Genomic DNA, 21,665 nt, shown 5'->3' with positions numbered 1-21,665 from the left:
TCTCTTTGCTGTGTCTGGGAAAAAAAAAAGAAAAAAAAAAAAAATGCTAATTAATCAGCCGCGATCTCTGGAGGAGCCGATGAATGATGCAGCAAATTCACAGTAACAGAGTAACAACATGTGTTTAGTGCGGCGTTAACAATTCTGGCTGTAAATAATTGTATTTTTTGTCGGTGGAGAGTATGAGATGTGTCTCCGTCACACTGAACACTTTCCAGCATGTACCCAATCCCCCGGAGCCTGGCGCTATAAATCGCTGTGTCTGCTAGTCGAATATTCAGCAGCTGCGCATTTTATTACCAACTTGTTCAAATATTCATAACCATTGTTTTATTTTTAAGCTGTTGATGAAGGTACTGAGCAGCGCAGTCGTTTGATCAAAAGGTTGTAATCAGTAATAATGGGTTTGACCCTTTTTCCTGCCAGCGGGGGAAGGGGGATCGAGCTGCCACACTTACGCACTAGGGTTCATTTTATTTTTTCAGGAGCCAATTAACCTACCAGTATAATGGAGTCCCGTAGGAAACGCACACAAACAGGGGAAGAATATACAAACTCCACACAGATAGGGGCATGGTGGGAATGGAACCCATGACATCAGCGCACTGGGAAGGCTGGGTACATAAAGCTATTTGGTTAGCCCCCCATATTATTATATCAACATTGTTAAAACAAACATGCTAGAGATACACTTGGTCCACTGATTCCAACTTTTTCAAGCCCTCCAAAAATAGTATTCGATGCGATGACCTCCTCGTTCGATGTGACTCTCTTTCCGCCGAGGCTTTTTTTCTTGTTTGGAAACAGGAATAAGTCGCAATGGGCAAATCTGGAGAATACTGCGGATTCGGCAGCAGTTCGTAGCCCAATTCCACCAATTTCGCTTTTGCGACTTGGGATGAGAATGCCTGCGCATTGTCTCTTCGCCAAGTGGGGCAGTTTTCTCTTCAATACGTTGTCGAATCTACCCAATAATTCAGCCTACTGCTGCCCTGTGATCATTCTTCCAAATAGTTGATGAAGATTACGCCGTTTGAATCCCTAGAAAACGGTAGCCATGACCTTTCCGGCCGATGGAACCATCTTTGCCTTCTTTGGAGCACGTTCGTCGAGGGAAGTCCGCTGTTTTGATTGTTCCTTCATTTCTGGCGTGTAGTGATGACTTCACGAACAGTCACGAACGGCGCAGAACCTCCCTTGGATTGCACTTAAACAGGTCCGATCACTGCTTTGAAGTTGGCATTCGATTTCGCTTGTTGTCCATAGTGAGCGAACACGGCATCCATCTTGCTGATAGCTTTGTCATGCCCAAATGTTCATGTTTAAATGAGATGCCTACGATATCCACAATCTCCTCGCCGGTCTACCAATACAATATGGATTTTGTTGACCATTTCTTCCGTAGCCACCTAAATTGGGCAACTTGGACCCTCTTCATCGAGGATGGATCTTTGATTTCCAGGCCATCCAAAAACAAGAATCTAATCACCGATGGGTACTGAACTTTCTACATAGTTAGAAAAAGCTCAAACTTGCTCACTTCCAACAGCTACCAAAACAAAAGTACACAATTCATTTATCTGAAATTCTGACAGCAGCTGTTTGACAGATGACACTAAATGATGATATGCAGGTTTAATGCCAGTGGCGCCACCTGTCTTCAACCATGACTACTTATCAATCACCCCTCGTACTTGCCTGGAACATCCAACTCTCCTAGATGCCTGGAAAGTGTCCAAGTCTTCCGAAACCCCCCACGTGGCCACCCGCTTCCCCAGTGGAGGGAATGGTCCGGACGGCTAGATGATAAATTTTTTTCTGTATTCTATCATCATGGCCCTGCATTCACCCCTTCCCTGTTTTACAATGTGAATAGTCATGTCATTGTGTAGCAGAGGTGGGTCCACACCAGTGGTGTCACTAGGTGGGTGCAGCCCTTACCAGGTATCACTGCTCAGCAGGGTGACACCAAAATCAGCCGCACTCACACACCATTCGCACCACGTACGTCACGTGATGTCTCTGCACGGGATGAATACCGGGAGCAGAGGCAGGCGCAGCAGCCACCAGGGAGTCAGGTACAGTAGGTTGCCTAGGATGCAAAGGAGGAGCTTCGCCCTTGGAAGGGCTGGGCTTCAGGTGGCAGCTAGGCCCGGGATTGGGTGGGAAGCTCTGGCTGCCAGACACTGGCGGGACTTTGAGTTGCAGATTATTGCAGGCTCTGCAGTAGCAAAAGCAGAGGATGTGTAGGTATGTTTCCATGTCACCTGCTGTACGAGCAGCATCGCACATACAGGCCACGCCCCTTCTGATAGGCCATGCCCCAATTTGGGGTTACTCCCCCATCGATGGCAAAAGTATTGTACATCGGCCTCAAACCATCGATGATTATGAATCATAGATGGGCGATGGCCATCCCTAACCTGGGTCTCTGCAAATTCCATGCGGACAATGTGGAATCTGCAAAAATGCTGCAGATTCTACTAGACCTTTAGCATCTGTCAGGAGAAGGCAGCGCGCCCAGCGCTACCGGGAAGTGCGGATTCCAGGAGTGCTGGTGTTCTGTGAGCAGTAACACCCTGGCAATGAGCATGTAACACTCCTGGCAATAAGTATCTAACCTCCTTGGCTACGAGCGTGTGTAATCCCAGGCAACGAGCACATAACCCCTGGCAATGAGCACGTAACCCCTGGCAATGAGCATGTAGGTAAAAAAAATAAAAAATATATGGGCTCAGGGGGGGGTGGGGGGGCACTTCTGTATTAGCCTAAGTTAGCAGGAACCCTTAATCCCTGTATATGACATACACCGGTGCATCTGAGAGGTGTAGTGTTGTGTCTTTGTTTACATTTTGTGTCCTGTTCAAACTACTTGCACCTCCCTACGGAAACTGGAAGGGGGCCTGCGAATCGGCTGTTCCTAGCCCCCTCCTCTCTTATTCCACCCCTGCCTCCCAAGTCTCTATGTGTTGGCATTGATGAGCAGGCCCCCTGACTGCACCCAGGCCCCATCCAAGCATGCGGGGTACAGGCAATGGTTGCATCGCTGCAATAGCATATGTACAGTGTTCTGAGCTGGAGCCATGTGGCCGGCCAACGTAGCCCTCGCCGTGCGTCCGTTCTGAAGTGCTAGGAGATTACATTTCGTGGCTTGATTGGGAAATCTGCACTGGCCACTTATCCCGCTAATCAGTTGTAAAGGAAACGATCAAAATTGAAAAGAAAAAAGTTCAGCCCTTGCCGGGACAGAATCTGCTGAGTGTATGGGAGATGCCGCTCAGTAATCCTAATTCTCGTTCTCCTGCATTTCCTGACATCCCCCTGCCTAGCACTTGTGTAATGAGAGGGCTGGAATAATGCTTCTTCTAACACACTGCATATGCCAACTGCAGCTGTTGGAAGATCAATGACAATGTGCCACAGTGCTACTTACCCGCCGTCTTCTCATCGCTTCTGTAAGTACAAGTTAATAACACGCCATTGCAGAGCTCCAGCCTCTTTCGGGGGTATCAATTTTATCTTCAGCTCCAAATGTGCCAGATGCTGTATCAATGGCGCTTCCTGTCCATCCTGACGATATTAAGTCCAATGTTGGAAATGGGAGTCTGTAGCCCGGTGTTGGTTTAGTGTGATAGCACCCCGCATTAATTGACAGGCACTCACGCCTAGGCCTCTCGTCTTAGGGTAGGACAATGAGCCTCAGTTGTAATTACGGGGGTTTATTTTGGGACATTACAGATGGATGAGGATGGGGAAGTGTTAGGAGAAATATACGGGAGCACTACAAGACGCAAAATCCAGCAACAGTAAAAGGAGGTTTCTGTAGCGTTATTCCACCGCGTACACACGTTACAGATTATTTAATATTTTGGCCATTAAGCGTTTTACATTTACATGCGTTGTTGTTAGATTGGGAAATTGTTTTAAAAAAATATTTTTTCCTTCCATTTTTGACCAGATAATATCAACATGAAACCTCTATGTACCAAAGTGTTTAAGGTGGCACACTGTCCCTTATTCTGGTTGACTTGCGAATTTGCACCCTTGCGAGTCAAGCAGAACCCGCCCTGCGAAAAGTGGTACCCCCCCCCCCCCCCCCGCACGATGGGTTTATTTGCCCGGCATGCGAATGATTGCCGTGCATAAACATCCATTCTCATGCCAGTGGGAACCTCCCCCCTCTTTCAATGGTCGATGAACATCGAATGATGGTGAAGGCGCACGCATATGTAAGGGAGGTCCAGACCACTCGTACATATGCATGTAGAATTCCAGGGAATAGGGCGGGCAGCTGACATCCAGTTATGTCAGCTCCCCCCCCCCCCCTCCCCATCCCCCCGGCACGTGCGTCACAAACGCCCAGTGTTTTCAAGGGAACGCCCATGAAACGAGTTTGCACGCTCCCAGCGTATACACATGTGCAGGAATGCTGCTGTGCATATGCAAAACATCAGTCCCCCATGCAAATTCGGGCCCTACCAAATCAGCCTGAATAAGGGCCACTGTCCGATATGTTGGCCGTTCGATTGAATATATTGATGCACCATCGGAGTGATATATCTGTGAACAGCGTCGTTCACAGATATATATTGCGCCGGCTGTGCGCCACAGTCAATGTACGATATATATATATAAAGATATATCGGCACATCGTACTGTGTGCACGGCCGATCCGTCATCCACCCGCACAGCCGTGCTGGGAATACAGAGGCAGTTGCACGTTATACATACCGCATATAATTTTAATCAGCAGAAGCTGTTTGAGCCTCCTATTTGCAAATAAAACCCAATTTAATGGGAAAAGATGCCCGGTGCTATGAGTAGCATGACTAGAAGGGCTGTTTAATGGGAAAGCAGGTTAGATGTATGTGAACACATCTGTGGGTCAGACATATGCAGATATGTGCAAATATACATCTGTGCCCATGCCTAGAGATCTGTACAGCTCAGAACCAGGCCCATAGTAAGGATATATATATATATATATATATATATATATATATATATATATATATATTTACATCATGAGTTGAATGACGTCTCGCCTGTACAGAAAGAGCTTTGTGTTTTGTCCTGACCACTCTGCGTCTGCTTAATATCCTGCGCACACACCACATGGCAACTGGACACTGGGAGTTCAGAACAATATCAGATAGAATCCCAGCTGATTGTTACTCAGGCGGACCTGTGCAAAACATTCATCTCACCAATCCCTCAGAAAATTGCCTGTGATCTCCTGTTGATCCTGTGTGTAGACGGATTGCTGCCTGTCCTTGGCGCACTACCGGCATCGAGCAATTTGCAGTATTGCACAACGGCTGAGACAGAGACGGCTTTCTGATGATCTAATTGAAGAACCTGCTCATTATGCCAGTGGTTACTCTCATAGGCCCTTATTCTGATTGAGTCGGACGGCTGCGCGTTCGGTCGGACGGCCGATGTATCATGTTTGCGCATGTGCAGAGGCGTTTATGCAAATGTGCGAATGCTGCGCACCTCCGAATATGGCGTGAATTCCGTATAGAAAACGATTAATCGGAACAATCAGAACAGGGGGTGAAGAGGGGCGGGAAGGGCTGTTTGGGCTCATTACCATATGCGTACGCCCCGCGTTTCATGGGTGTTCCAATGAAAACACTGGTCGTCCGTATAGTAATCCAGCCGTGATGCACATGTGGGGGGCGGACATATGATCGGATGTCAGCTGCCCGCCCATATCCCTGCATTCACACAGAGAAATGTCCAAGTGGTCTTGAGCACTCGGAGCTGTCTGACCGCTCGGTCCATCATTCTATGGTCGGCGACAGTCGGAGGATTGGGGAGGTTCCCACAGATGGAGGAGGTGTTCACATGAAACATCCACTCGCGGTCTGTTCGGTCGGCGTCCAACCACATACAGATGGTCTGTGCGATCCGTACGGTAGGCGGGGCTAATAAGATTTGGTTCCTGTCCGAAAATACGCAACTTTCATAAGGGCCATTGTTCTGTAGGGTCATGTAGATTGCATAGCCAGAAATGCACACGTGTGTGAGTGTGAGATCCTATGTTAATTCCTTCTGATTGTCTTATTACAGGGAGAACAGGTCATGCAGAAGTAGTCCGCGTGGTCTACCAGCCAGAAAACATCAGCTATGAGAAATTACTGAAGGTCTTCTGGGAGAATCATAACCCAACACAAGGTAGAGTGATGACGGGACCAATGTTTCATTATCTTCCTAATTATAGCCAAGGATAATCAGAGTTTTCAGCATCTTGTAATTGACGAACCTTGAAATTGCGCTACAGTATATCGGATTTTATTTACTAACGAATTAGTGCAGGGGGCTCGTTACTCACCAACCTTAGCGTAGACGTGGAGAACGGAGTCCACCCTGCATCATAATGAAGGCTGAGGTCCTATAAGTAGGAGGTACAGTATCATACGCATTGAGGTGGGAGGCATCTCGGGTACTCGGTAAGCTGCGATGTTCCACAGTGGTCATAGACCATCGGTGATATTAAATCATTGATGTTTGGCGGTCATCCCTAACACAGCATACTGGTAGATGTAGTTGGGCACATCACCCGAAGGGTACCACTCAGTGGTGGCTGCAGTCACTGGTACCACTCATACGGGCGCAAGTACCCATACGCGTCTAGCTTAGTATCTGTGTGGCGACTGTATGTTCTCTGCATGTCCTTCTTGTAGTATTGCGGCCTGAAGTCATACTGGTAGTTTATTGGCTTGTGACGAGGTGGTGCCAGTGGCTGTTTGTGCCTTCTGAGGAAGTAGTGCCACCGTCTGTGCAGCTACCCGCTCATTCACCACTCTGATATAACACAGCCTTCCATATTTGTTGTACGCTGTAGTATAATGGGAAGTTCTGCCATGTGTGTAATCCGGCATAAGAGGCCAATGCGCCTGATCGCTACGTACGCTGGGAACCTTCATTCATAAAGCGCTTAATAAGGATATTTCTATCACCAAAGACGAAATTGTCCACAAACCAAAACACCATCCTCAAAATCCTTAAAAAAAATTTCTTTCTTCAGTCAATACTTTCACGCCCCCATCCAGGAGATCCCGTAGGGCTTGTCGAAGGGGCAAGTGCGGGGTTATGGTGCAATTTGCACATAGAAGAGCAATAATGTCACAATTGGGTGATACTTAGGCCTGTCTGCACCACTTGTATAGAAGTGACACGGAACCCCCTCCTCTAATCCCAGACCCCACTTCTATAGATTGCGGCACTGCCACGTGGAACGGAGATCCGTCCGATAACATCAGGACATGACAAAAGGTAGACATAAAAGGGTAGACATGAGTTTTTCACCATTTTTTGGGTGTCAGTGTCGACATGGACCCCCAATAGGTGCTGGCTATGCTCGCCATGTTTTGGGTTCAGTGCCTCGCTATGCTGGACTCACTACCGTATATTATTCTCCCTCTATTCCGACATGGAAGTCTGTTATATATACAAAAAAACTCATGTCAACCTTTTCATATGTTCACTGGTTCATGTCGACTGTTGACCCTGTCAACATATTGCATGTCAACCTTTTGGGTTAGACTTATTGACTGTCTATCTAGACGCTGTAGATCAATCATCTGGAACCATCTCCTGGGTGGGGTGTGGAGAGCTGCGATGCTAGAAGTAGGCAATGTGCCCAGTGCACATGGGCCCCTGAGTCCCAGGGGGGCCCACACGCACCCATTCTTTAATACTTACCCTCCGGAATCACGCAATGAGGTCAGCAGCGCTGGCAGAATCACTGGAAAAATGCTCGCCGCACCATTTCTCCATGCGCAGTAGAGTCTGAGTGCTCTAGTGTTCGGACTGCACTGTGCTAGGAGGGGCCCGGCCGGAGGAGGCAACACACGGACTGCCTCCTCCTCTCTTAAAGCTCACAGTTATGGGGGGAGGGGGGGGGATTAAGTGACGGATATCACTATTCACGTTTAGTTATACCGCCTTGCTGAGATGGCGTAGCAATCTCGCCGTATCACCGAAACATTGCCGCCTGCCGCAGATTGAAGTGTAATGAGGAGAAATGTGTTCCAGTCTGATAAGAGGATGTATTTGGGAGGCTCCACACTGTACTATATGTTCCCTGTATCTCGCAGAATCCATCTCGTGTTTTGAATATGAAATATTCCACTTGATTTGCATCACAAGGCGGTGCCGCGGCTGCGAGCGCCGCGCGGTTTGTGAGCCGGGGAGATTAAGAAGATTAATGTCTGGAGCCCGGCTCTCTGTACAATGTACTCTCCAATATTTCTTATCAGCAGGCACTTTTGTTTGTTTTATTTTTCGAGGACTGTACCGTTTTTAGCCGATGCATAAAGAATCCATCATCTGCATATAATTAGACGCTGGAAATTACATTGTATTGCTAATGAGCAGATGTGTCTTTCCTTGTGATGGAACAGCTGCACTTGTATGGGAAGCCGCAACACCCACAACCTAGTATTACAGGTCTAAATGCCGACTTGTATCCTTCCTGCGGCGCACTGTGACATATGCGGATCCTCGCTCACACGTATCTGACCTGGGGCTGCCGCGGGCGCTCTGCAGCTGTACAGCAGAATGCGAGTCAGCCGGAACTGCTCCGGGGTTACATGCGCAGAACTATGGGCCTGATTCGTGCTTGTATGCAACACCGCAGCCAGGCACCACTGCTATACTGGTCACCACAGCCACACAATGCAGCCATACTGGACACTGCAGCCAGGCACCACAGCTATACTGGTCACCGCAGCCACACAATGCAGCCATACTGGACACTGCAGCCAGGCACCACAGCTATACTGGTCACCGCAGCCACACACTGCAGCCATACTGGACACCGCAAGGCACCACAGCTATACTGGTCACTACAGCCACACAATGCAGCCGTACTGGACACCGCAGCCAGGCACCACAGCTATACTGGTCACCGCAGCCACACACTGCAGCCGTACTGGACACTGCAGCCAGGCACCACAGCTATACTGGTCACCGCAGCCACACAATGCAGCCATACTGGACACTGCAGCCAGGCACCACAGTTATACTGGTCACCGCAGCCACACAATGCAGCCATACTGGACACTGCAGCCAGGCACCACAGCTATACTGGTCACCGCAGCCACACACTGCAGCCATACTGGACACCGCAAGGCACCACAGCTATACTGGTCACTACAGCCACACAATGCAGCCGTACTGGTCACTGCAGCCAGGCACCACAGCTATACTGGTCACCGCAGCCACACAATGCAGCCATACTGGACACTGCAGCCAGGCACCACAGCTATACTGGTCACCGCAGCCACACAATGCAGCCATACTGGACACTGCAGCCAGGCACCACAGCTATACTGGTCACCGCAGCCACACAATGCAGCCATACTGGACACTGCAGCCAGGCACCACAGCTATACTGGTCACCGCAGCCACACAATGCAGCCATACTGGACACTGCAGCCAGGCACCACAGCTATACTGGTCACCGCAGCCACACACTGCAGCCGTACTGGACACCGGAGCCAGGCACCACAGCTATACTGGTCACCACAGCCACACACTGCAGCCATACTGGACACCGCAAGGCACCACAGCTATACTGGTCACCGCAGCCACACACTGCAGCCATACTGGACACTGCAGCCAGGCACCACAGCTATACTGGTCACCGCAGCCACACAATGCAGCCATACTGGACACTGCAGCCAGGCACCACACCTATACTGGTCACTGCAGCCAGGCACCACACCTATACTGGTCACCGCAGCCAGACACCACATCTATACTAGTCTCCACAGCTACACACTGCAGCCATACTGGACACCGCAGCCAGGCACTACAGCTATACCGATGCTGGTCACCATGGCATACCTCCCAACATTACCCATTCCAGGAGGGACACAATGCTCTGTTCCTGGACTTCCCTCTTTATGTATGATTGCCATCACCTGTTTTAAACAGATTCATTGATAATAAAGATGTTTCCACACAGGTGATGGCAATCATACATTAAGAGGGAAGTCCAGGAACAGATCATTGTGTCCCTCCTGGAGTGTCATGTTAGGAGGTATGACCACAGCCAGGAACCACAGCTATACTGGTCACCACAGCCACACACTGCAGCCATACTGATCACCACAACTGTACTGGTCTCCATAGCCACATACTGTAGCCATACTGATCACCACAGCCAGGCATCAGACTATATTGGTCACCACAGTCAGGCACCACAACCATACTGATCACACAGCCATGCACCACAGCTATACTGGTCAGCACAGCTATACGGTCAGCACAACCATACTGCTGGTCACCACAGCCATACTGGTCACCACAACCATACTGGTCACCACAGCTATACTGGTCACCACAACCATACTAGACACCACAGCTATACTGCTCACCACAGCCACACACCACAACTATACTGGTCACCACAACCATACTAGACACCACAGCTATACTGGTCACCACAGCCACACACCACAACTATACTGGTCACCACAACCATACTAGACACCACAGCTATACTGGTCACCACAACCATACTAGACACCACAGCTATACTGGTCACCACAACCATACTAGTCACCACAGCTATACTGGTCACCACAACCATACTAGACACCACAGCTATACTGGTCACCACAGCTATACTGGTCACCACAACCATACTAGTCACCACAGCTATACTGGTCACCACAACCATACTAGACACCACAGCTATACTGGTCACCACAACCATACTAGACACCACAGCTATACTGGTCACCACAACCATACTAGTCACCACAGCTATACTGGTCACCACAACCATACTAGACACCACAGCTATACTGGTCACCACAACCATACTAGACACCACAGCTATACTGGTCACCACAACCATACTAGTCACCACAGCTATACTGGTCACCGCAACCATACTAGTCACCACAGCTATACTGGTCACCACAACCATACTAGACATCACAGCTATACTGGTCATCACAACCATACTAGACACCACAGCTATATTGGTCACCACAGCCACGCACCACAACTGTACCAATGTACCATACTGGTCACCACAACCATACTAGTCACCACAGCTATACTGGTCACCGCAACCATACTAGACACCACAGCTATACTGGTCACCACAACCATACTAGTCACCACAGCTATACTGGTCACCGCAACCATACTAGACACCACAGCTATACTGGTCACCACAACCATACTAGTCACCAAAACTATACTGGTCACCACAACCATACTAGACACCACAGCTATACTGGTCACCACAACCATACTAGACACCACAGCTATACTGGTCACCACAACCATACTAGTCACCACAGCTATACTGGTCATCACAACCATACTAGACACCACAGCTATACTGGTCACCACAGCCATACTGGTCACCACAACCATACTAGTCACCACAGCTATACTGGTCATCACAACCATACTAGACACCACAGCTATACTGGTCACCACAACCATACTAGTCACCACAGCTATACTGGTCATCACAACCATACTAGACACCACAGCTATACTGGTCACCACAGCCATACTGGTCACCACAACCATACTAGTCACCACAGCTATACTGGTCATCACAACCATACTAGACACCACAGCTATACTAGACACCACAGCTATACTGGTCTCCATAGCCACATACTGTAGCCATACTTATCACCACAGCCAGGCATCAGACTATATTGGTCACCACAGTCAGGCACCACAACCATACTGATCACACAGCCATGCACCACAGCTATACTGGTCAGCACAGCTATACTGGTCAGCACAACCATACTAGTCACCACAGCTATACTGTTCACCACAGCTATACTGGTCACCACAACCATACTAGACACCACAGCTATACTGGTCACCACAGCCACGCACCACAACTATACTGGTCACCACAACCATACTAGACACCACAGCTATACTGGTCACCACAGCCAGGCACCACAATCATACTAGTCACCACACACACACACTATACCGCTGTTACCCTACACTCACACACAGACCATGGTTACCCCACTCTGGCACACACACTATACCGCTGTTACCCTGCTCTGACACACAAACACCACTGGTACCCTGCTCTGACACACACACACACACAGTTACCCCACTCTGACACATACAGACACACACCATGGTTACGTCTCTCTGATACACACATACAAACACACACCACAGTTACCCTGCTCTGACACACACACACTATACCGCTGTTACCCTGCTCTGGTACACACAATCTCACACACACAACACCGTTATCCCACTCTGACACACACAGACACACACCATGGTTACTTCTTTCTGATACACATACACACACACACACCACAGTTACCCCACCCTGACACACTTGCCACGGATGTAATGTCTTCCCCCTATACCCTCACCCTTGTATCTATAATATACATGTATTCTATGCTGTGGTAATGACAGACCGTGCGCTGTGATGTAGTCCCCGGGTATAAATCATGTACACAGGAGCTGGAGTATATAATGCAGAAGTGGCACAAAGAGCTGCAATGTGTATTTCGCTCATTCTCTTATCCCACTCCAAAGGCTGTGCGTCTGCCTCATGCCATTGCTCAGACAATAAGCAGCCGCGTTTGGGGGAGAGCTGGTCTTTTTATGTTCCCTTTCACTGCTGCCAGCGGATAATCTCTGGCGTATGCTTCCAAATAGCTCCACTCACCAGTCTTTGTCTCCCTGTCTATATGGCCTATTTACTGGGAATTATATATAGAAATCCCGTCATTGTGCGCTGCGGAGATAGCCACTCTGCACACGGCTGCCGTGTCTGTCAGCTGTATGAGCCACCAACCGGGCCAAACCGGATATCTAACTCACACGCTGCCAACCTGCGGGGGAACTGCAACCCTAAGCATGCCCTGTTTACTGTGACTGGTGGTATTTACACAGCAGCTGCGTGGCCATGTATCGTCCGAGCAGAACAGTTCTGATGTATAAAAATTATTATGTATTATATTTCTTTTTCATTTTGATGCCATGGGGCCGCACATCAACATCGAATGGACATCGAATGTGGCTGACAACCGTTCGATGTCCATTCGATTTGATTTTACTTATAAGCAAAATCGAATATAAAAAATAGACCAAATCGAAGTGTGTGTACGGACATCTGCCCTCGGCCTCCCTCTTCCTTCCATCTTCTCTTATAGTAGCTGTATGTACCCATGTGTCCACGTCAGTTGTGCCCAACATCCCGTCTCTGTGTGCCGGGTCCTGGAAGGATCACCTGCGCTAAGCATCGCTCGAAATGTGCAACTTATTCACATAAATAAAACATCCTGGAGCGACAGAACTTCTGTAGATTACACCGACCAATCTGTGTGCGACTGAGTCTGTGTAAGAAGGGCTGAAACCCAGAGTCCGAGGCTTTTTCTCACAACGAGTCCCGACTTTGTACGTGTTAACATAACTAATCGTTACATGCCCAGCCCGGCGCTCTGGTGTTTTGCTGCCTCTGCAATACCAATAAGTATAACGGCAAAATGGCAAGACAAAGTCGTTATGCTACCACCTCTGAGAGCGCCTCCGTCACGCCGGGCGTCTCTGTCGCGTTACAGCGCAGTAATGCCAGTGCCTCTCATCGTGTGACTGTGTCTCTCTCATCGCGTGACTGTGTTTCTCTCATCGTGTGGCTGTGTCTCTCCCATCGTGTGGCTGTGCCTCTCATCGTGTGGCTGTGCCTCTCATCGTGTGGCTGTGCCTCTCATCGTGTGACTGTGTCTCTCTTATCGTGTGACTGTCTCTCTCATCGTGTGACTGTGTCTCTCATCATGTGACTGTGTCTCTCTCATCGTGTGGCTGTGCCTCTCATCGTGTGACTGTGTCTCTCTTATCGTGTGACTGTGTCTCTCTTATCGTGTGACTGTCTCTCTCATCGTGTGACTGTCTCTCTCATCGTGTGACTGTGTCTCTCATCATGTGACTGTGTCTCTCTCATCGTGTGGCTGTGCCTCTCATCGTGTGACTGTGCCTCTCTCATCGTGTGACTGTGTCTCTCTCATCGTGTGACTGTGTCTCTTTCATCGTGTGACTGTGTCTCTCTCATCGTGTGACTGTGTCTCTCTCATCGTGTGACTGTGTCTCTCTCATCGTGTGACTGTGTCTCTCTCATCGTGTGACTGTGTCTCTCTCATTGTATAGCTGTCTCTCTCTCATCGTGTGACTGTGCCTCTCATCGTGTGACTGTGTCTCTCTCATCGTGTGACTGTGTCTCTCTCATCGTGTGACTGTCTCTCATCGTGTAACTGTGTCTCTAATTAGTGGAACAGGTTGAATGTGCCATGTCCAGAGGAGCCAAAATTCCAACCTGTTCCATGGTAGCACTGGAAATGATTGAAAATTTGTAGTTGCATGATCTCAGGAAGTGGGCAACTCGGGGGGGTCAGGAGGGAATCTAACACTCATGCCCACTGGCAGAGGCAGAGTAGAGTATGGTCACGCTGTGTCTGCATAAATTAACATAACACATGTTGACATCTGAAGAATGTTGACATGCTCACAATGTTGATTCCTGAAATGTTGACCTTCTGCACTGATCAATAGCCAAGGGTTAGGATGCAGGAGGGGATTTTTATGTTTAGACTACAGGAGGGTCTGGGTTATCCACTAGGGGTAATGGTTGGGGAGGTTATGGTTGGGCACTAGGGGGTGAGGGTTAGGCTGCTGGATGGTGGGTTAGGGTCAGGCTATGAGAGAGGAGGTTATGGTTGGGCACTAGGGGGTGAGGGTTAGGCTGTAGGATGGTGGGTTAGGGTCAGGCTATGAGAGGGGAGGTTATGGTTGGGCCCTAGGGGGTGAGGGAGAGGGGAGGTTATGGTTGGGCACTAGGGGGAGACGGTTAGGCTGCAGGATGATGGGCTAGGGTCAGGCTTGAAAGGGAAGGTTATTGGTGGGCACTAGGAGGTGATGGTTAGGCTGCAGGATGGGGGGTTAGGGTTACACTATGAGAGGGGGAGGTTATGGTTGGGCACTAGGGGGTGAGAGAGAGGGTAGGTTATGGTTGGGCACTAGGGGGTGACGGTTAGGCTGCAGGATGGGTGGTAAGGGTCAGGCTATGAGAAGGGAGGTTATGGTTGGGTACTAGGGGGTGAGGGAGAGGGGAGGTTATGGTTGGGTACTAGGGGGTGAGGGAGAGGGGAGGTTATGGTTGGATACTAGGGAGTGAGGGAGAGGGGAGGTTATGGTTGGGTACTAGGCGGTGAGGGAGAGGGGAGGTTATGGTTGGGCACTAGGGAGTGAGGGAGAGGGGAGGTTATGGTTGGGTACTAGGCGGTGAGGGAGAGGGGAGGTTATGGTTGGGCACTAGAGGGTGAGGGAGAGGGGAGGTTATGGTTGGGTACTAGGGAGTGAGGGAGAGGGGAGGTTATGGTTGGGTACTAGGCGGTGAGGGAGAGGGGAGGTTATGGTTGGGCACTAGGGGGTGAGGGAGAGGGGAGGTTATGGTTGGGTACTAGGGGGTGAGGGAGAGGGGAGGTTATGGTTGGATACTAGGGAGTGAGGGAGAGGGGAGGTTATGGTTGGGTACTAGGCGGTGAGGGAGAGGGGAGGTTATGGTTGGGCACTAGAGGGTGAGGGAGAGGGGAGGTTATGGTTGGGTACTAGGGGGTGAGGGAGAGGGGAGGTTATGGTTGGATACTAGGGAGTGAGGGAGAGGGGAGGTTATGGTTGGGTACTAGGCGGTGAGGGAGAGGGGAGGTTATGGTTGGGCACTAGAGGGTGAGGGAGAGGGGAGGTTATGGTTGGATACTAGGGGGTGAGGGAGAGGGGAGGTTATGGTTGGATACTAGGGGGTGAGGGAGAGGGGAGGTTATGGTTGGATACTAGGGAGTGAGGGAGAGGGGAGGTTATGGTTGGGTACTAGGGGGTGAGGGAGAGGGGAGGTTATGGTTGGGTACTAGGGGGTGAGGGAGAGGGGAGGTTATGGTTGGGTACTAGGGGGTGAGGGAGAGGGGAGGTTATGGTTGGGTACTAGGGGGTGAGGGAGAGGGGAGGTTATGGTTGGGTACTAGGCGGTGAGGGAGAGGGGAGGTTATGGTTGGGTACTAGGGGGTGAGGGAGAGGGGAGGTTATGGTTGGGCACTAGGGGGTGATGGTTAGGCTGCAGGATGGGGGGTTTGGGTTAGACTATGAGAGGGGAGGTTATGGTTGGGCACTAGGGGTTGATAGGGTGCAGGATGGGTGGTTTGGGTTAGACTATGAGAGGGGGAGGTTATGGTTGGGCACTAGGGGGTGATGGTTAAGCTGCAGGATGGTGGGTTAGGGTTAGACTATGAGGGGGAGGTTATGTTTGGGCACTAAGGGGTGATGGTTAAGCTGCAGGATGGTGGGTTAGGGTTAGCCAATGGGGGGAGGATTAGGGTTAGGCACAAGGGGCTAGGTTAGCGTTGAGCTGCGGGAGCGGAGGTTAGGGTGGTGCACTAATGGGAAGATTAGGGTTAGGCATTAGAGGGATTGGAGTGAGGGCTGTGAGAGGGGAGGGTTAGGCAATAGAGGGGGGGGGTTATCATTGGGCCGTGAGATGGGATGTTAGGGTTAGGTGCTAGTGGGTGGGTTAGGTTTAGACACTGTGCTAGATCCTTATATTAGCCATTAAACAGTTAGTGTGGCAGATTAGGGACCTGCTCCCTCATAGTTTTGGACCATGTCATATTCCCAACAGCCAAACCCATGCCACAATGTGACAGCATGCACCTTGTATTACACCCCATCCAAAGCAGCTGGACACTTTGGGAAGTGTCTAGTACCGGTTTCCTAAATGTCATACTCCTGGCCCATATAGGCATGCTCAGCCCCCTAGTGATACCCCATGCTATTTTATTGTAAAAGGAGTATCACTATCAGGAAGAGGGGCTTAGTCAGAGGTGCGCACAATGTCACTGACCCACGCCGTGGGCAGTGTCTGCGCCAAGTGCATATTTTCGCTAATTTTTGGCGAGCGAAATCGCAGCTGCATATTCAACTCCGAATCAAGTCCTGAGAAGAGTTTTTGACGGGGGAATAGAAGGGAAACAATGGAAACTGTGGTGGTGAGTTCTGCAATCTACATACAGTACATCATACAAATCTACAGCAGGCCAGGAATACTTCTAAGGCAAACACACAAGAACGGCGGCACTTGAACACCAGGTAGAGGCATGCCTGTGATCACTGGCTGCTATAGCAACTTGCTCATTGTTCGCCACTCACACACTAATAATCCGCAGTATAGATGTGTGTGATGGGATAATTATTCTTCTCGAGCATTGCCCTTATCCTGTAGTCATTGAGGAGCGATAACATGTCATGTAATCAACTGTGCCAGGTAACAGACAGAAGCTGATTGGCTGCAAGGGCCAGATGTATCAAGCTTCAAAAATTTATGGTGATAAACAACCGGCCAATCAGCTCCTGCCTGACATTTTTGAAACCCAGCCTGTAACATGGCAAGGTAGGAGCTGATTGGTTGGCTGTTTATCACTCTCCCTTTTCTCACAAGCTTGATAAATCTGTCGCCAAGACTTGACACATTTCCCCCTTTTACGTTTGTGCTCCAGAATTGGCACGCTCTGGTGCTGTACACGATTCGTTACCGCTGGCAGTTATAGAGCTGGCCTAGCGTGCAGCCCGGGGGGTATTGCCAGTCCTAGAATAGAGACTGCAGGTTACATTTCCTGCATTCTGGAATGGAGCATTGAGGCATGTCTTCATAAATCATAGTTTACCAGTAATTACTAGCCCGCCTTCAGTCTTTTAATCTTTTTAAGGTCATAGCTCAGCTGAATAGATTTTCAAGGAAAGCTTAATGTTTGAGTTTTGGCCAGGATATTTCCCTTTGTGTGTGTGCGGTGTGCTGAGCTGTGGATGGAGGCCGGTCATTCTGTACGGGGCTGGCAGATAATATGTGTCTTGCTGCTCACAGATTACACTCATTGCTCTGGCTTTATATGTTGAATGTGCGTTACGTCAGACAATGCGTGTATCCATTTCTGTTGTTATTTATAAACCCTGAGACCTATAAATCACTTCACATACAAAGGGTGTGATTATGACAGGCCATAGTTCTGCCGGTTCCAACAATGGCTCTAATTCAGGTTGACTCGCTAAGCAAGGGTAGTTTTCTGCTTAGCGAGCGACTTAACGCCTCACTGCCAAATGCCCCCCCAGCACCCGAATCCCTTCCCACCAACACATCTCCTCGCATGCAGCTGCTTGCAGGAGAAATCATTTGATGGTCATAGACTTGATGAACGGAGGCGGATGTATACACGTAGACTTGATGTACGGAGGCGGATGTGTGTATGTAGACTTGGTGTACGGAGGCAGATGTGTGCATGTGGACTTGGTGTACGGAGGCGGATGTGTGCATGTGGACTTGGTGTACGGAGGCGGATGTGTGCATGTAGACTTGATGTACGGAGGCGGGTGTGTGCATGTAGACTTGATGTACGGAGGCAGATGTGTGCATGTAGACTTGATGTACGGAGGCGGATGTGTGCATGTAGACTTGATGTACGGAGGCGGATGTGTGCATGTGGACTTGGTGTACGGAGGCGGATGTGTGCATGTAGACTTGATGTACGGAGGCGGGTGTGTGCATGTGGACTTGGTGTACGGAGGCGGATGTGTGCATGTAGACTTGATGTACGGAGGCGGATGTGTGCATGTAGACTTGATGTACGGAGGCGGACGTGTGCATGTAGACTTGATGTACGGAGGCGGATGTGTGCATGTAGACTTGATGTACGGAGGCAGATGTGTGCATGTAGACTTGATGTACGGAGGCGGATGTGTGCATGTAGACTTGATGTACGGAGGCGGATGTGTGCATGTAGACTTGATGTACGGAGGCGGATGTGTGCATGTAGACTTGATGTACGGAGGCGGATGTGTGCACGTAGACTTGATGTACGGAGGTGGATGTGTGCACGTAGACTTGATGTACGGAGGCGGATGTGTGTATGTGGACTTGGTGTATGGAGGCGGATGTGTGCATGTAGACTTGATGTACGGAGGGTAGGGTGTGTGCATGTAGACTTGGTGTACGGAGGCGGATGTGTGCATGTAGACTTGATGTACGGAGGCGGATGTGTGTATGTGGACTTGGTGTACGGAGGCGGATGTGTGCATGTAGACTTGATGTACGGAGGCGGATGTGTGCATGTAGACTTGATGTACGGAGGCGGATGTGTGCATGTAGACTTGATGTACGGAGGCGGATGTGTGCATGTAGACTTGATGTACGGAGGCGGATGTGTGCACGTAGACTTGATGTACGGAGGCGGATGTGTGCATGTAGACTTGATGTACGGAGGCGGATGTGTGCACGTAGACTTGATGTACGGAGGCGGATGTGTGCATGTAGACTTGATGTACGGAGGCGGATGTGTGCATGTAGACTTGATGTACGGAGGCAGATGTGTGCATGTAGACTTGATGTACGGAGGCGGATGTGTGTATGTGGACTTGGTGTACGGAGGCGGATGTGTGCATGTAGACTTGATGTACGGAGGCGGATGTGTGTATGTGGACTTGGTGTACGGAGGCGGATGTGTGCATGTAGACTTGATGTACGGAGGCGGATGTGTGCATGTAGACTTGATGTACGGAGGCGGATGTGTGCATGTAGACTTGATGTACGGAGGCGGATGTGTGCATGTAGACTTGATGTACGGAGGCGGATGTGTGCATGTAGACTTGATGTACGGAGGCGGATGTGTGCATGTAGACTTGATGTACGGAGGGTCGGATGTGTGCATGTAGACTTGATGTACGGAGGCGGACGTGTGCACGTAGACTTGATGTACGGAGGCAGATGTGTGTATGTGGACTTGGTGTATGGAGGCGGATGTGTGCATGTAGACTTGATGTACGGAGGGTAGGGTGTGTGCATGTAGACTTGGTGTACGGAGGCAGATGTGTGCATGTAGACTTGATGTACGGAGGCGGATGTGTGTATGTGGACTTGGTGTACGGAGGCGGATGTGTGCATGTAGACTTGATGTACGGAGGCGGATGTGTGCATGTAGACTTGATGTACGGAGGCGGATGTGTGCATGTAGACTTGATGTACGGAGGCGGATGTGTGCATGTAGACTTGATGTACGGAGGCGGATGTGTGCATGTAGACTTGATGTACGGAGGGTCGGATGTGTGCATGTAGACTTGATGTACGGAGGCGGATGTGTGCATGTAGACTTGGTGTACGGAGGCGGATGTGTGCTTGTAGACTTGATGTACGGAGGCGGATGTGTGCATGTAGACTTGATGTACGGAGGCGGGTGTGTGCATGTAGACTTGATGTACGGAGGCGGATGTGTGCATGTAGACTTGATGTACGGAGGCGGATGTGTGCATGTAGACTTGATGTACGGAGGCGGATGTGTGCATGTAGACTTGATGTACGGAGGCGGGTGTGTGCATGTAGACTTGATGTACGGAGGCGGATGTGTGCATGTAGACTTGATGTACGGAGGCGGATGTGTGCATGTAGACTTGATGTACGGAGGCGGATGTGTGCATGTAGACTTGATGTACGGAGGCGGATGTGTGCATGTAGACTTGATGTACGGAGGCGGATGTGTGCATGTAGACTTGATGTACGGAGGCGGATGTGTGCACGTAGACTTGATGTACGGAGGCGGGTGTGTGCATGTAGACTTGATGTACTGAGGCGGATGTGTGCACGTAGACTTGATGTACGGACGCGGATGTGTGTATGTAGACTTGATGTACGGAGGCGGATGTGTGCACGTAGACTTGATGTACGGAGGCGGATGTGTGCATGTAGACTTGATGTACGGAGGCGGATGTGTGCACGTAGACTTGATGTACGGAGGCGGATGTGTACACGTAGACTTGATGTACGGAGGCGGATGTGTGCATGTAGACTTGGTGTACGGAGGCAGATGTGTGCATGTAGACTTGATGTACGGAGGCGGATGTGTGTATGTGGACTTGGTGTACGGAGGCGGATGTGTGCATGTAGACTTGATGTACGGAGGCGGATGTGTGCATGTAGACTTGATGTACGGAGGCGGATGTGTGCATGTAGACTTGATGTACGGAGGCGGATGTGTGCATGTAGACTTGATGTACGGAGGCGGATGTGTGCATGTAGACTTGATGTACGGAGGCGGATGTGTGCATGTAGACTTGATGTACGGAGGCGGATGTGTGCATGTAGACTTGATGTACGGAGGCGGATGTGTGCATGTAGACTTGATGTACGGAGGCGGATGTGTGCATGTAGACTTGATGTACGGAGGCGGATGTGTGCACGTAGACTTGATGTACGGAGGCGGATGTGTGCACGTAGACTTGATGTACGGAGGCGGATGTGTGCACGTAGACTTGATGTACGGAGGCGGATGTGTGCACGTAGACTTGATGTAAGGAGGCGGATGTGTGCACGTAGACTTGATGTACGGAGGCGGATGTGTGCACGTAGACTTGATGTACGGAGGCGGATGTGTACACATAGACTTGATGTACGGAGGGTCGGGTGTGTGCATGTAGACTTGATGTACGGAGGGGGATGTGTGCATGTAGACTTGATGTACGGAGGCGGATGTATGCATGTAGACTTGATGTACGGAGGCGGATGTGTGCATGTAGACTTGATGTACAGAGGCGGATGTGTG

The 21,665-nt window shown here is 50.0% G+C and overlaps 1 protein-coding gene across 2 annotated transcripts in view; it reads left to right on the top strand.

The window, feature by feature from the left end:
• The window catches only part of MSRA (methionine sulfoxide reductase A), a 213,735-nt gene that overhangs the window by 110,817 nt on the left and 81,253 nt on the right, over nt 1–21,665 (top strand). For both annotated transcript variants that reach the window (XM_083178784.1, XM_083178785.1), the window contains one exon: nt 6,076–6,180. In XM_083178784.1, coding sequence (XP_083034910.1) covers nt 6,076–6,180 — 105 coding nt within the window. The remainder of the gene's footprint in view (nt 1–6,075; nt 6,181–21,665) is intronic.

The sequence above is a fragment of the Crinia signifera genome, chromosome 3 (genome assembly GCF_055691185.1).
Source record: "Crinia signifera chromosome 3, ASM5569118v1, whole genome shotgun sequence".
Classification (NCBI taxonomy): Eukaryota; Metazoa; Chordata; class Amphibia; order Anura; family Myobatrachidae; genus Crinia; species Crinia signifera.
Note: the sequence above shows the minus strand (reverse complement) of the source record. Positions and strands in the feature narration are given on the sequence as shown.